A 15,886-nucleotide genomic window follows, 5' to 3' on the forward strand; every position below is an offset into this window, starting at 1 on the left:
TTGGGTTTGTTTATAGGAATTCAATTGTGTAGGGTTTATTTATAATATTAGTGCTAGAAATGGGTATATCACTAAATATCTCTTAATTTTTTCTTTTCGATCAGCCCATGAAAATTTATTGTTTATTTTGGTGTAGGTAGGTATGTCTCCAAAAATACTTGAAGTTTTATTATCATGCTATTTTCTTTCAGTATTGTGTCCTATATTTCTCTCACGTTTATTTTGTTTCACCATTATTGTCTAGAGAGCAGCACTTCTCTTCTCATATTAGAGACACATGATGATGGAGGCAAACTATCTCTTTGGTGGGCCAAAAGGGCAGCCTCTCCACTTCTCGTGTGTGGTGTGGGAGCATGGTCTGCCATTAATCTATTCTTTTTTTTTTATTTTTTTTATTTGAGCATGTGTGCCCTCGTGATTTTTGTTTTTTATTATTCTTATCTCTCGATAAAAGAAAAAAAGAAGAAGATAAATTTCTGTTTTGTTTGAATTTTTTGTGCATTGTTTTTGTTTGATATGCAACTTGTTACTTGAGGCCAAGACCCCATTGAACATAAAAACAATAAAAAAAATGCAGACTCTAATTTGAGATTTGTTAACTAAAATGGTTAGTTTTCCGATTAATTTGTATTTAAATCAATGTGTTTTTGTATGTGGTTAAATTGACAGGATACCAAATACAATACCTACTACATTACGCGCAAAATATAAAAAACAATTACCCCCACCATGTCGCATTGTTCAATGATTTTAATTTTCCGGATCATCTTAATGACAATTAAAGTAATGAGATATTTAACAAAAGAAAAAAGTGATGCTAAAGCAAAAATGTTCTCACGAGTCACGGCAATAACGATGACCTAACCCCACTCATACGGCTTACTTTCCAGTTTCCTTCCACCATTGATGTACCACAACTCAAACACACACCACTGCCGCAGATCTTTGAAAAAACGTCCTAACTACTCTCGATCACCATGACCAGTTCAAGCACCACCACCCCAAACCATGCAACCCATGTCTTGGTGTTCCCATACCCAGCACAGGGTCACATGATCCCTCTCCTCGACCTCACCCACCAACTCGCCAACCGCGGCCTCACCATCACCATTCTCGTCACCCCCAAAAACCTCCCTTTCCTACAACCTCTCCTCTCCGCCCACAACCACCCTAATAATTCCATCCAAACCCTCGTCCTCCCTCTCCCCTCCCACCCCTCCCTCCCCGCCGGCTTCGAGAACGTCAAGGACCTCCCCGTCCACTCCTTCCTCGCCATGATGTGCGCCTTGGGCCAACTCCACCACTCCCTCCTCCGTTGGTTCACCTCCCACCCCAACCCCCCCGTCGCCATCATCTCCGACATGTTCTTGGGCTGGGCCCACCGCCTCGCTACCCAGCTCGGCATTCAGAGGCTCGTCTTCTCCCCCTCCGGCGCCTTGGCCCTCTCCGTCATCGACTCGCTCTGGCACCGCCTCCTCAAACGAGACGACCCCAACGACCAAAACCAGGTCTTCTTGTTCCCCGAAATTCCGAATTCCCCGAAATACCCCTGGTGGCAGCTCTCCACCGTCTACCGCTCCTACGTCGAGGGAGACCCAGATTCGGAATTCATCAAGGACGGCTTCGACGCCAACAGGGCCAGCTGGGGACTCGTCGTCAACTCGTTCACCGAGTTGGAGCGAGTTTATCTCGAGCATCTCAAGAATGAGCTGGGCCACGATCGCGTGTGGGCCGTTGGACCGCTGCTCCCGCCGGATAATAATGACCTATCCGGGCCCAAACAGAGGGGCGGGTCCAGCTCGGTTTCCGTAGATCGCATCAAGTCGTGGCTGGACGCGTGCGTAGAGGATCACAAGGTGGTGTACGTGTGCTTCGGGACTCAAGCCGTGTTGACCAATCGCCAGATGGAGGCGCTGGCGTCGGGATTGGAGAAGAGCGGAGTCCGCTTCGTGTGGTCGGTGAAGGGCCCCACGAAGGGACACGCGGAGGGAGATTACGGCGCTGTCCCTCATGGGTTCGACGATCGAGTGGCGGGGAGGGGTCTGGTGATAAGAGGGTGGGCACCGCAGGTCTTTATCTTGAGGCACCGAGCGGTGGGGTCGTTCTTGACTCACTGCGGGTGGAACTCGGTGCTTGAGGCCGTGGTGGCGGGTGTGCCGATGCTGGCGTGGCCCATGGGGGCTGACCAATTCAGCAACGCCACGTTGCTGGTGGACCAGCTGAAGGTGGCGGTTAGGGTGTGCGAGGGGGCGGGAAGCGTGCCTGCCTCGGACGAGTTGGCCCGAGTGGTGGCGGAATCGGTGTGTGAGAAGCGGGTCGAGAGGGAGCGAGCCGTGGAGTTGCGTGGAGCGGCACTCGAGGCCATCAAAGAAGGCGGGAGCTCGGTGAAGGAGTTGGATAGTTTGGTGGATCGTCTGGCTGCATTGGAAATACCGGCAGGTAGTAAAAATTTGCAATCGATGCGAAATGGAAATTAAAGTGAAAATAGGCATGAATGTAATAAAATTAAAATTAAATATTTACTACTAACAGTTCCGATCATAGGTCTCCAAGAGACTCTCCCTTGGTGGGTTTTCCTTTTAATGGGCGGGCCTTTCTCTTTTCTTTTCTTTTGGGCCTTAGAAAGAAATTGTAATTTTTGAACCTGTTTGAAATTTTGGGATAACTTGTTTGGTAAAAGATAATAAGTGATTATTTTGAAAATTTTGAAAGTCTAACCTGTTTGGTAAAAGATAATAAAATCACTTATTTTGAATAACTGCTGTGAGAGAAAGCAATTAGAAAAAGTAGATGATGAGTTGCTTTCATTTTTTGATTATGCATGAATCAGTTTTGAAGATGCGTTAGGTTTAATAAAACTTTCAAAATTCCAAAAATAACCCCGTGTTTTTTTTACCAACCGCACTTCTAACAAAAAGTTTACCAAACGCCAAACTACTTTCTTTCACAGCTATTTCTCTCACAGCAAATCTAAAAGTGATTATTTTTACAATACAACAATGTCAAACTGGCCCTAAATATGTTTTAGAAAATTCGGTATAACTCCAAAATCGAAAATGGAAGTTTGATGTCATCATTGTATTTGTTGTTATTGATACAAGTTCTTTAACTTTTGTGCCATGTATGATTACATTCTTTTTTTTTTTACTCATTTTTTTTTCTTTTTTAAATTACTTTGTTATTCCCATCATACCCCTAAAAATTAAATAAGGTAAGAAATTTATTTGTGTCATAATAATTAGCTATTAAAATTTTGAAATAATTAAATAAGGCAACAAATCACATCTCCTATAGTCATGATCCTATATGAACGTTGGCTTTCTTTTTGTTGTGGCTTTGTATTTTTGCACTATTGCAACCTGTACACAAGGTACATAAATATTCCTTTACCACAACTTTTGTTATTCACTGATTTTGTTTGTTTGTTTTCTTCTTTGATAATACAATTCCTCACTAATATACTCTCATTCTTTTACGTTTGATTTTGTTTAGCTCACTTTTCCTCTTCATGTTTTTGTTGCTATAAAGTTCATTCTCGCCTAATATCTTTAATTAAGATGCAATTAACCATTAACACATGTGATTTTTGTGTTTTCCCCCACATCATTTTCGATTCCTTTGTTTATTGATAGTTAATTATCTTCTACTTTTTTCCATTCTTTCCATTTTTTGTTGTGGCATTTTACAATTATTGGTTGTATCACTCAAATCCACACATTTTTATCTAAAATCTACATGTTTATCATGTATAATAGAATATCAGTCCCGATCTCTTGGACCACAGGAGTCCAAGAGATTGTGGTCACCCACCGTTGGATATTAATCTAATATTTGAAAAAAGTTTTTTAAAAGGAGTGCAAGAGTGAGTGAACCGTTGAATTTACATCCAACGGTGAGTGGCCACAAATCTCTTGGACCACTGTAGTCAAAGAGATCATGACTGAATAGAATATACTATTTATGTGTTAGGTACATTATGTTATATTTACCTAGTAATTAGGTACATTATTTTATATTTACCTAGTATATACATTATCTTATATTTACCTAGTATTTAGGTACATTATCTTATATTTACCTAGTATTTAGGTACATTATCTTATATTCACCTAGTTTTTAGGTACATTATGTTATACTAGTCTCTGCACGCGCTTCCTCGCTTGTGAGAGGTTTTTTTTTTAAATTTAAAATTTATTTTAGAATTAAAAAGATAATGGGTAGTTGTGTTCCATAAAAATAGGATCCATTATCTGAATTATCTTTTATAATTTTTTTAATATGAAAAAGTGTGAATTTACCATATTATCCTCATTTAATTAATAATTTCAATTCTTAATGTTTGTATTAATCAATGGCATTTTCTGGTATTTTGAATGTTTTACTATCTCTACCTTTTACTTTATATATATAGATTTACCTAGTAATTAGGTATATTATCTTATATTTACCTAATAATTAGGTATATTATATCATATTTACCTAGTAGTTAGGTAAATATTTGTTGGGAAGATATCATCAATAATTCTCCTACTTTCATTGTTTTATATTAACTTCTTTTATGTCATGGCGGCAATAGAAGGATTCAAATTTAAAATCTGAATTTTATTTAGAAGGAAAGAATCGATAGATTAATTTGGATTTTCAATTATTGTTCTTTCCTTATGTACCTTAAAGGGTAAAATTGACACGTGAAAAACTTAATAAAAGTCAATGGACCCAAATCTACAGCAAAAAAGATGTCGACTAAACCCAACGACTGCTACGAATTTTGGCCTTAGATTGAAGAACGCTAGTATCTTTTCCATACATACAAGCACGACACTCCAAATTTGTCGCTCCCTCAAAATGCTTACATAACCACAAATGATGACCCAAAGAAGATATAGAAAAACAAAAGCGTTTACAAAAATCACAAAACGCTACCTATATATATAAGAAAAACCTAGCTAAATGAGGAAATGAAGAGCATAACAAAACTTTGTGTCCTAAAACTAAAGCCGCCGCCTTCACTGCTACCACTAGTGCTCTTGCTTGCTCTTCCTTAGTTATTCTTAGGTGGATGAGGTTTCGGGACATGATAATCGGCATTGAGAGGTATAAAACCTTCGATTTTGAACTTCATTCGAGGACGACGACTACTTGTGCTCCTGATGAACCTACGTTCTCTACCAATATTATTGAACCCTTCCTCATTTATCATTCCCGAAATCCTTTTAGGCATGCTCATTTTCCTGCCCCCAATAATTCTTGTACATTCAACTTCATCCATGGCGGCAGGAACGCCATCATAAATTTCCTGATTTTATTAGAGAATAAGATATATCAAATTTCTAGAACATGTATGTATATTTCAGAGTATTCTGTAAGTAATATGTACTAGTACCTTTTCAACATTTACGGGGCTTCTTCTTGGTATTGGTCGCCCAATTTCATCAGAAACCAGTACTTTGCTCAAAGCTACAAGAACATCAAACTAAGAATCAAAGCTATACATGTATATATACATATATACTTTCATCATTTAAGAAATTTAAGAAAAAGCGCAAATAAATGTACGTACCTCCGTGTGTTACATGTAGCAAAATGAAGAAAGGTACAAGGGTAATGAGCCTTAAAAACACCATATCTTTCTGTTCCTTTTCTTCTTTGGGTATGTATATGTGTATGTTGTTCAACTTCAACAGCTAGCGAAAGAGAGGAACCCTATGAAATGGAACGGGGGTCTTTATAGAGTCCAAATCCAGGTCAAGGCAGCAAATTAAGCTACGTACGGCTAGTCAACACTATATGTGTCGTAATTAAAATATGATTAGGGGGTTCTCTGGGGAAAAGGATCAAAACAAATAACAGAAAACAAAGCAGTGTTCAAATTAAGCTTTGGTTAATGGAAAAGCATTGAAAGTGGTTTTTCTGATTTTATATATATATTGTTGAAATTGTTTGGGAAAAGTGTTGTGAATGTGATCGCGTGGAATGGAAGATACGGTGTTCAGCGCCTGTCTGCCGCCATGCATGCAACGAGGAGGTTTGTTTTTCTGGTCAAGGCAGGCCCAGGTTGGCCGCATACAAGTTAGCCCTAGGGTTTTGGACTTTATATTAAAATTATTAATATTAATTAGTTGCAGACTCTGCTCCCCATATAAACATGCATATATTTACTCATTCTCAGTCTTTCCTGGGGTAATTTCAATATATATATATGTGTGTGTGTAAATTAATCAGGTAAAAGTGAGTTTGATAAGCACATGCTTAGCTTAGCTCGTCATTTGACCAAGTTGCCTGGGCACACCTTCATATATAGTAGGCCTCCTTACAGACTTAGTAAATTTTTAAGTGTGAATAGGAAGCTTTGTGGATACTTAATTAGGTTATTTGTTAGATTTATTATTATTTTTTACCATAAGGCTGCCCGAGCATGTCCACATTTAATTGATTTAGTCGTCAACTGTGAAAAAGTGGGTTCAAACTTAAAATACCACAATATGCATGGATGAAAGTGAAAAACGTTTTATATTCACTTGAATTTTGAAATCTTAAATATGTAATTTGCAGTCGGTGATTCAATCTTTGTCTTCGGAAACTTAGTTTGCAAATTTCAATCATCATGTTGCTTACCAAAATCCTATTATATATGCGATCAAATAAGCTGAATCAAAGCGCACCATTCATACAAAACAATATACAAACCCTAAAGTAATGTTAATTACTTTTTATTAGTAAGTTTGATTCTCCGTGGCTTTGCTTGAACAATTTGTACTCTGATGGACGGCAAAAGATCTTAGCTTTAAGAATTTAGGGATTCTAAATGCATGTGGATATGTAAGTTCGGAGAACAAATTTCAATTAAAGACAACTTTTGGTTTGCAAGTTCGGCAAACAAACCACAGGGGTTCAATGTTCAAATAAAAAAGGAAAGTTGTTTTGCCTTTACAAAACATGGTCACATGGAACCAACCTTCGGTGTATATTTTGCATTCTTGGGAGTCTCACGTACCTTGTTAACTCATTTGGAAAAGCTCCAATAAGAAACCCAACCAAACCAAAAAGGATGCTTATACTGTTCCACCCGACATTGAATCCACTAATAGAAAGCAATTTCAGATTTGGGTATGGAGGAAAGAAATGAATAAAAAGGAAGGCCAATGAAAAAAATTATTTTTTGTTTCTCCCATTTTTGACAATATCAGTATTCTAAACTACTCTAATGTATAGAGACGGAGTTCGAACTTAGCCTACCTCATATATGCGGAAAAGAAATCCATATTTCCTTTTTTATTATTTATATTTATAATAACAATGTTAGTATTCCTTTTTTAATGTTTTTTTTTATACACATTAACATCAAAGTGGGTACCACACTTGCCACATCATCAATTTAAAAGAAAATCTAATGGTGAAGTTGACAGAGGGTGTAATTTGGTCAAATTTAAAAACAGTGGGTTTAAAATTGAAGATGAAAAAACTTGCATTTGGGTGGTGGGCCTATCACCCTTAGCATGATCCAATCACTTGTCCTGATAATTTGAGAAAGGAAAAGTGAGGCCCATATTCATCTCTACAACCAGTAGAAGCCCACAACACCAGCAAAATATTCAATCTCACCCGCCAAATCCAAACCCCCATTTCCCGCCAAAACCCACACTGATTTTCTCTCTCAATTAGTTTACCATATAAACAAGAAAAAAATCTAAACAAAAAACAAAACAATTTAAACAACAAACAAACCCGGAAAGCCATAAAAACCAAATCCAAGTTTCCTTGGAGCCGCCGAGCCATGAAGGTCCGATCGCTGAAGCTCCGAGAGGCCCACAAGGCCACGAGCAGCAACGGCCGCCCGTCATTCTGCTCGGTATTGTGGGACCAGCAAGCCTACCACGTCGTGACGGCCTCCTCCGCCGACCCCACAATCGCCATCCACGACTCTCTTCTCCCCTCCAGTCCTCCGAAGCTCCTCCAGAACCACCGCGACGGCGTTACTGCCCTAGCTCTCAGCCCCAACTCCACCTGCCTCGCCTCTGGGTCCGAAGACCACTCCGTCAAGCTCTACAAGTTTCCTGGTCACTATCTTCCCCCCATTTCTCATGATTTTCGTTTTTTTTTTTTGGGTTTTGTAGAAATTGGGGTTTCTTGCATCGGTTTGATTCTTTGGGTTTGAAATTGAGTAATATTAGATTTTGTCAATGTGATGTGTGAAATGCAGGAATTGGAAGGAATTATTGAATTTTAAAACTCACTAGTGTTTGGATCTCTGAAAAAGAAACTGAATGCTTGCATGTGTTTAGAGAATTACAGGTTTTATAATTGCAAAAGCATACTATGGTTATGAATTTGTCAGTGTAAACTCCTGGATGTGAATGTCTATTCATTACCTGGTTACGCATGTCATTACAAATTCAATTATTGATTGGGCCTTGCGAATTGTTGCCATGTCTAATAATCTTTGGAATTATGCTTGTTTGAACTTCCAGTTTGATTTCGGGGAAAAAATAACTTATGGTATGATTAATTTTGTAATTCAACTTTGCTAGGTGGAGAGTTTCAGACTAATATTACCAGATTCACGCTGCCAATACGCGCCCTTGCGTTTAACAAATCAGGGACTTTGTTGGCCGCTGCTGGTGATGATGAGGGCATTAAGCTTATTAACACAATTGATGGTTCAATTTCAAGAGTTCTCAAAGGACACAAAGGATCTGTGACTGGCTTAGCTTTTGATCCCCACAGTGAATACTTGGCTTCTATTGATTCAACTGGGACTGTAATATACTGGGAACTTCAATCTGGAACCACATTGCATACCCTTAAGGGGATAGCTCCTAACTCTGGTTTCGACCGTTCCATCATGAACGTACTCAGCTGGAGTCCTGATGGAAACAAATTAGCTGTGCCAGGGTTGAGAAACGATGTGGTGGTGTACGATAGAGACACAGCTGAGAAGCTGTTTTCACTGAGAGGTGACCACACACAGCCTATTTGTTTCTTGGCTTGGTCACCTAATGGAAAATACATTGCCACTTCTGGTTTGGATATGCAGGTTCTCATCTGGGATGTCAATCAGAAACAGGACATTGACAGGCATAAGTTTGATGAGAGAATATGCTGCTTGGCGTGGAAGCCAATTGGCAACGCACTGGCTGTTATTGATTGTACGGGCAAGTATGGTGTGTGGGAATCGGTGACTCCTTCATCAATGAAGTCTCCCACTGAAGATGTTCCCAATCAAAAATTAAATAACAGCAATGGTCTGCTTTTGTTTGACGAAGAGGAGGGTGAGGAGCTTAGCACTTCTGGTAGTTTAAGTGATCTTGGTGAAGATAGCCATGGGGAATCTGAACCACCTAGCAGGAAGAGACTACACAAGCACTCTGCATATGACAATGATTTAGAAGAGGACGGTTTTGATGACTTGAGCTTGCTCCCAAAAGTTGAGTCCCATAAAAAAGCACGCCGTAAACATGGTGAAAGCGCTGATAACGGGAAAGAGGGAGTAAGCAGCAAATTGACATCTGTTAGACCAAAAATGCAGGTGGCCTTCCAGCCAGGCGCCACTCCTTTGCAACCTGGGAAAAGGCGTTTTTTGTGCTATAACATGCTTGGAGCTATAACTACAATTGAACATGACGGTTTCTCCCATATTGAGGTAAACTATGCCTTAAGTTGACCAAACCCTCTCCCTCTCCCTTATCCTCTTCCTCTTCCTCTCTCCACCCTCCACACACACAGACTTCAAGATAGAATTGTTTTTGTTGGCCAGGAGTGCCTTTATATCATACTGACACTTTAGTGTGTCTTGGATACAGATTGATTTTCATGATACAAGCCGAGGTCCAAGAGTTCCATCAATGAACGACCATTTCGGTTTTACCATGGCTTCACTAAATGAGAATGGAAGTGTTTTTGCAAATCCCTCCAAGGGTGAAAAAAACATGAGTACTCTCATGTATCGGCCATTTAGGAGCTGGGCAAATAATAGTGAGGTTAGATCGTTGCCTTTTAAAATTTATGCATTCATGCTATATGGTGTGGTGATTTATACATGCACACTCTAAATATCGTAACTTCCTATGCATGATGAATACGAGAACTTTAGTATATGCTGACTTTGATGTGTGATGCAAACCCAGTGGTCTATGCGATTGGAAGGGGAAGAAGTGAAGGTTGTGGCACTTGGTACAGCTTGGGTAGCAGCAATTACGAGTCTTAACTTCCTCCGCATTTTCACTGATGGTGGTTTGCAGGTATGTTGACTTCAGTTATTTTTAGTTTTGGAGCAATTGGATTTTAATGGATATGATTCTTGCCTTCCTGAATACATTCTTAAATGTAAATTAGTTCATCAATCACTTTTGATTTTAAGTTACTCTAAATGGTTGATGGTATTGAGGTTAGTTTCTGGAGATGTCTGTTTTTCTGAAAGCATTTCATTGCAGAGACATGTTCTCTCCCTTGATGGACCTGTGGTGACTGCATCAGGCTTCATGGATGAGCTTGCTATTGTCACTCATGCTTCTGAATGTCTTCCCTCAGATGAGCAGGTCCGACTTTCAAGTGATTGCCCATATTATATTCGGGGTGCTGATATGTCCTATTCATCTTTTTTTAACTTAAGAAATGTGGATTTATAAAATTCGAACACTATAAGTCCAGAAGTGCGTGTTGATACCATTGACATAAGTTCTAATAAAATCGATCAATTTTCCTCTTGTTAAAGAGCTGTCACCCGCTCACTCCAGTGGGAAGATACATATTTGCTGGCTGATGGTTTGCACTCGTTATCTCATACTATTTTATGTGCTGAAATGAATTACTTTTTCTTCTGAACATGCAGATGCTTGAATATAGAGTACTTAACATAACTAATGGGAGCCAACCTCTTAGAGGACGTCTGCCTTTGACTCCTGGTTCACATCTAACATGGTTTGGGTTTAGTGAAGAAGGGCAATTAAGCTCCTATGATTCCAAGGTACTTTTACTCTATTTTAAAGTAATTCTATTACTATGAGTTAGAAACTGCTCTTGAAATTGGATATAAAGTCTCTATCATTTTATTTGATAGGGTGTGCTCAGAGTTTTTACAAGCCAATATGGTGGCAGTTGGCTCCCACTCTTCAGGTTCAAGATTCCTCTGATAAAGAACATATATAGAATGCTTCTCTAAATAAAAATCTTCTGATATTGGATTCTGTCACTTGACTTATAACAAAAATCTATTATGCAGTGCTAGTAAAGAGAAGTCAGATGAAAATTATTGGGTGGTTGGGTTGAATGCAAGCAAATTGTTTTGTATAGTTTGCAAAAGGCCAGACTTATACCCGCAGGTAGGGATGGCTCACCACCTCCTTCCTCTCAAAATTTTCCTTTGTAAATCATTTCTTGACCATCCTACTTTTTCAGGTGATACCCAAACCAGTCCTCACTCCGCTAAACTTTTCATTTCCGCTAGCATCCTCCGATCTAGGAGCAGATGCTCTTGAAAATGAGTTTATGCTGAACAACATGCACCTCGTACAGGTGCGTCCTTTCATCCTCACCTCCTAGAGTTTATTGTCTGTCGTGCAAACTTTTCAAATTTTTAGCTTGTTCTATGTCCTGCTCTATGCCTGTTCTGCTTACTGCTGGTCAATGGCTGAGATGATCACATGAATGTAACTTTACAGGTTCAAAAGCAAATAGAAGTGGCTGGTGCTGGTTTGGACACCACTTCACTTGACGATGAAGCTTTCAATACAGAAGCAGCTCAAGATAGATGTATCTTAAAGCTTATTGCATCCTGCTGCAATGGTGAGTCTTTTACAGTCAATGCAACATCAATTTTATAATCTTGATTCAACAAAATGAAAAATGTTGAGAGTATTGAAATGCTTGCTTATGGTGGTTATTTCAGGAGATAAGCTTGTGAGAGCCACTGAACTTGTGAAGCTTCTATCCCTGGAAAAATCAGTAAGGGGTGCAATTAAGCTTGTTACTGTTCTGAAGCTCCCTAACTTGGCTGAAAGGTTCAATAACATACTGGAGGTAAGGTTTCAATATCGAACTATGAGTGTGCATATCTCCACTTAGAGTTAGCCACATTGGAAACCAATCTGTTTCCATTTTCATCCTGCAGTTTCTTATGATCTCTTATAAATTCTAACAGGAAAGGTTGCTCAATGAAAGTAAAAGAGCCTTGGAAACCACTTTCCCTAACTCAAACTGCAATGCATCCTCGATCACGAATGACATTGCACCCAGCAAGACAATTTTCTCTACCGAGCAGAGTAAGTTGCCAGGGAATGACATTCCATTATCATCATCAAAACTGTCGGCTCCCATATTTACAAAGAAAGCCAAAACACAAGAAGCTAAGGTTGGGATAGAGAAAACAGAAGAAAAACAAGCTGCAATGGCTTCTGATCTTGGGAAGGTAAAAACGACAGACGGGAAAAATGGTGCAAAGGTGAACAATGCAGGAGACATGAAGAAGGTAGGGGAAACGTCTCAGGCACAATCACCTGCCCCATCAAATGATCAAGAGAAAGTGAAGAAGGCAGAAGTAACTCGACGAGCATCTAATCCATTCATGAAGAAATTGATCAAGTAAGGTAAGGTCCTCTCAGTTCACTAATTAATTACAAGGAGTTTGAATGCATAGCTTAGAGATGAGATTTGCTAATACCATCTGGGATTAACATTCAAGTAATACGACCCAGACAAGAATTTCTCAATTTTTTCTATATAGAGTCGCATTGCATGTATTAAGGATGCGTCACATCATAAGTGTGTGCTATGTAATTATGTAAACATCAGAGCCTCTATTTCTTCATTTTTATTTTATTTTATTATTTTTAATAATAAAAATAGATCTTTTTTATTTTTTTGTTGTTGAAGTGAGATCATTTTCTTAAAGTACTATATATTTGGGACTAAGAAAAATTGTGACCTCACATACCCGTTTCATTTTATATAGGAATTATTGGGCCTAAAACTTGTTGTGGGCTCAGAATGGGCCACCTAAAACGATCATGAACCAACCTAGGTTGATTCAAGAAGCAGATTAAATGTGGCCATGGTTGACCAAAAGAAAAAAATTTGTGGCCATGGTTATAAGAAAACTTGACTGTTTCGGTTTCGGATATGTCCTTATGTAATTAATTCATGACGGAGCTGAAATTGGAGATATTGAGTGAAGTTTAGTTCCAGAAATTGGAATTCTTAGTGTGAAGAGCCAATATATTTTTATTCATCTATTTTCTATTTTTGTCGTTGTTTTCGCTTGCGGTAAATTAACTTGCATCTTCCCCTTCAAAGTTAGCAGGTTATTATTGTAACTCAGCAATAAATTCATGTTAATATCTTATATGCGAATTCAGTGAGTGACATACAGCCAAACACTTCTCCCTCTCGTTCGGGAGGGGACACAAAAAATGCGAAAATGCAAACCACACGTCTATTTTGCAAAGAAAGAGGGGTTTAGCCGTAATTTCACTGTTGCTACATTACAAACTTTAAAACCCTCAAATTTTGGTCGATTCACCATTTAAAGCATATCAGAACCGAACCCGAAGAAAATTACATGTCAATGGCAGAGGTCACCTTCCTTCACCTCCACGACCCAGACGACGAACCTCACCAAACCTTAACCCTAGACCCCCTCCCCAACTGGGCCCACCACGACTTCGACCTCTACTCCTCCGATCTCGAATTCCCGCCCTCCGATCGCTCCCTCCGCGCCCACATCCTCACCGTCCACGAAGACGAAGACGAAGACGAAGACGACCTCTTCTCCCAATACCAATCTACCATCCACGTCATTCGGAACAACGACGTCTCGGAGCCCAGTTCCATTTCCAACCCCGGTTTGCTGGAGGACCGCGAGAACCAGGTCAATTTCGTCATGGATCTCTTCCAGCAACGCGTCGAGCAGTCTCAGGTAACCGTTCGTTCCGTTTCGGTTTCTGAAGCTCTTAACGATGATTTCAGTTTTGGGGTTATTGAGGGGAATTGCGATTGCGATTGCGATGTGGGTATAGGTGGTTTGGACCTCGATTTAAGTTTAGGGTTAGGGTCAGGCTTAGATTCTAGGCATTGTTTGGATGGTGATGGTATTGATGATCCTGACGAGGACGATTTCTTCGTGGGAAGGAGGGTTTCTGGGTCTGAATCTGGGGAGGCAACGTCTAATTTAAGTAGGGCTGAACCTTTTGAGAATTGTGTGCGGCTCGTTGGGTTTGGGTCCGATTCAGATGAGGAGGATGAGAATGGGGTTATTGGGATTGATTTGAATTCTGTGGATGAGCATAGTGCGTATCATCTTCCGGATGACTGTGATGATGATACAAGCATCCCACTTTGTTGGGATTCGCTTCTTTTGGAAGACCACAGGGAAAATAACGAAGATTTCGAGTGGGAAGAAGTTGACAGTGGCGGTGAGGAGCGAGAGGTCTTCAGCATGTTTATTGATCCCGATCATACTGAATCAGGATCGGTCTCAGTTTCAGTTTCGACAATATTTGCTCCTGAAGAGGAAGTGAGTGTGGAGAGAATTGAACCTTTGGAGAGTTTAGAATGGGAAGTTCTGTTGAATGCCAATAATTGGGAGACAAACCCAGATGCTGAACCGTTCAATGGGGGAGATCATGATGATTATATCTACACTGCAGAGTATGATTTGTTGTTTGGGCAATTCTCTGAGAATGAGAATGCATCAACGGGCAGGCCTCCGGCTGCCAATGCTGTTGTTGAAAATCTTCCCTCAGTGGTTTTGACTCAGGAAGATGTGGACAACAGTAATGCACTTTGCGCTGTTTGTAAGGATGACATGAATATTGGGGAACAAGCAAAGCAGCTGCCTTGTGCACATAGGTACCATGGTGATTGCATTGTGCCATGGCTGCGCATCAGAAATACATGTCCTGTTTGTCGACATGAATTACCTACCGATGACGCCGCGTATGAGGGCAGAAGGACCCAAACTCATTCTGTCGAGGGCATAAGGACCCAAGCGCATCCTCTTGGCGTTGATTATGATGAGGTTTTTTTTTGAAAGTCAGCATTAGGTTTATGAAAATGTAGATATCGCTGTGGCGAAGTGTTTACCTCTTGTATTTGGTTAAAAGATGGAGGATAAGATGATTCAGGATGCTTTGTTTGTTTTGATGAGAGTATAAGAATGTTTTATGGCTGGATTTTCATGTTAATTATTTCTGATCATTGTTAACATTTTTTATGGGAATTCCTCCCTTATGATGGTCAGGTCAAGCATATAATGTAATAATATGTTTCATTTTTTGTGTGCTCTTTCATCCTTGAGATTTTGGAGGCCTAAACTACCCATCTGGACATGTTTTTTCTTTGATAGGAAACGGAAAAAGTAATTCCATCAGTAGAAAAAGCAAAAGCATATTTGCGTTAAACTCAGCCTGCATCTCACTCAAAAAGATAAAGAGGAGAAAAAAAGAAGAACAAGTTAGAAAGAACCACATCCATTGAAATCAAATTATTGAGTAAAATTAAAATTTGAATGACTGTATGCTACTAAATTATAGGGATTTTTTATCCACTACATTCCTTGTATGTTTTCTCAGGGGACAATTTGGGAAAAAGAAAAGAAGCATTAAAGCACAACAATTGGTGCTTGCTTATGCAGACTGAGCATTTGTTAATGATAGTCAATATATTGGATCAAGTGTTCAACCACAAAATCAAATAAAATTTATGTTTATGTAACCAATTTAGCAAAAGTAAGCTGATGATGCCCATCATTTGTACCTTGTTTTTTTTCTATTTTCTGCCGGAAACGTTTGTTTGTGTCCTATTATTAACTTTCACGCATTTCTGCATCAAAACTCATGAAAGAAATATTTTACAAATTCCTTTGTCCTTAAACTAGGTTGCTTATTTTTGTACA

At 39.4% G+C, this 15,886-nt stretch overlaps 3 protein-coding genes across 3 annotated transcripts; all 3 read left to right on the forward strand.

Annotated features, from left to right (window-relative positions):
* On the forward strand, positions 440-2,711 carry LOC18776988 (UDP-glycosyltransferase 89B2). The gene has a single exon (XM_020564820.1). It carries the CDS (start codon positions 978-980, stop codon positions 2,475-2,477), a length of 1,500 nt encoding a protein of 499 aa, XP_020420409.1. The 5' UTR covers positions 440-977; the 3' UTR covers positions 2,478-2,711.
* Positions 7,413-12,855, forward strand: LOC18777432 (WD repeat and HMG-box DNA-binding protein 1). Its single transcript, XM_007210943.2, has 12 exons — positions 7,413-8,057; positions 8,529-9,640; positions 9,801-9,977; positions 10,125-10,238; positions 10,431-10,535; positions 10,829-10,963; positions 11,057-11,112; positions 11,219-11,318; positions 11,395-11,511; positions 11,658-11,781; positions 11,885-12,015; positions 12,137-12,855. The coding sequence occupies exons 1-12, from the start codon at positions 7,775-7,777 to the stop codon at positions 12,578-12,580; spliced, it is 2,898 nt and encodes a 965-aa protein (XP_007211005.1). The 5' UTR covers positions 7,413-7,774; the 3' UTR covers positions 12,581-12,855.
* Positions 13,425-15,279, forward strand: LOC18777813. The gene has a single exon (XM_020564222.1). The coding sequence runs from the start codon at positions 13,553-13,555 to the stop codon at positions 15,020-15,022; it is 1,470 nt and encodes a 489-aa protein (XP_020419811.1). The 5' UTR covers positions 13,425-13,552; the 3' UTR covers positions 15,023-15,279.

The sequence above is a fragment of the Prunus persica genome, chromosome G5 (assembly GCF_000346465.2).
Source record: "Prunus persica cultivar Lovell chromosome G5, Prunus_persica_NCBIv2, whole genome shotgun sequence".
NCBI classification, from domain to species: domain Eukaryota; kingdom Viridiplantae; phylum Streptophyta; class Magnoliopsida; order Rosales; family Rosaceae; genus Prunus; species Prunus persica.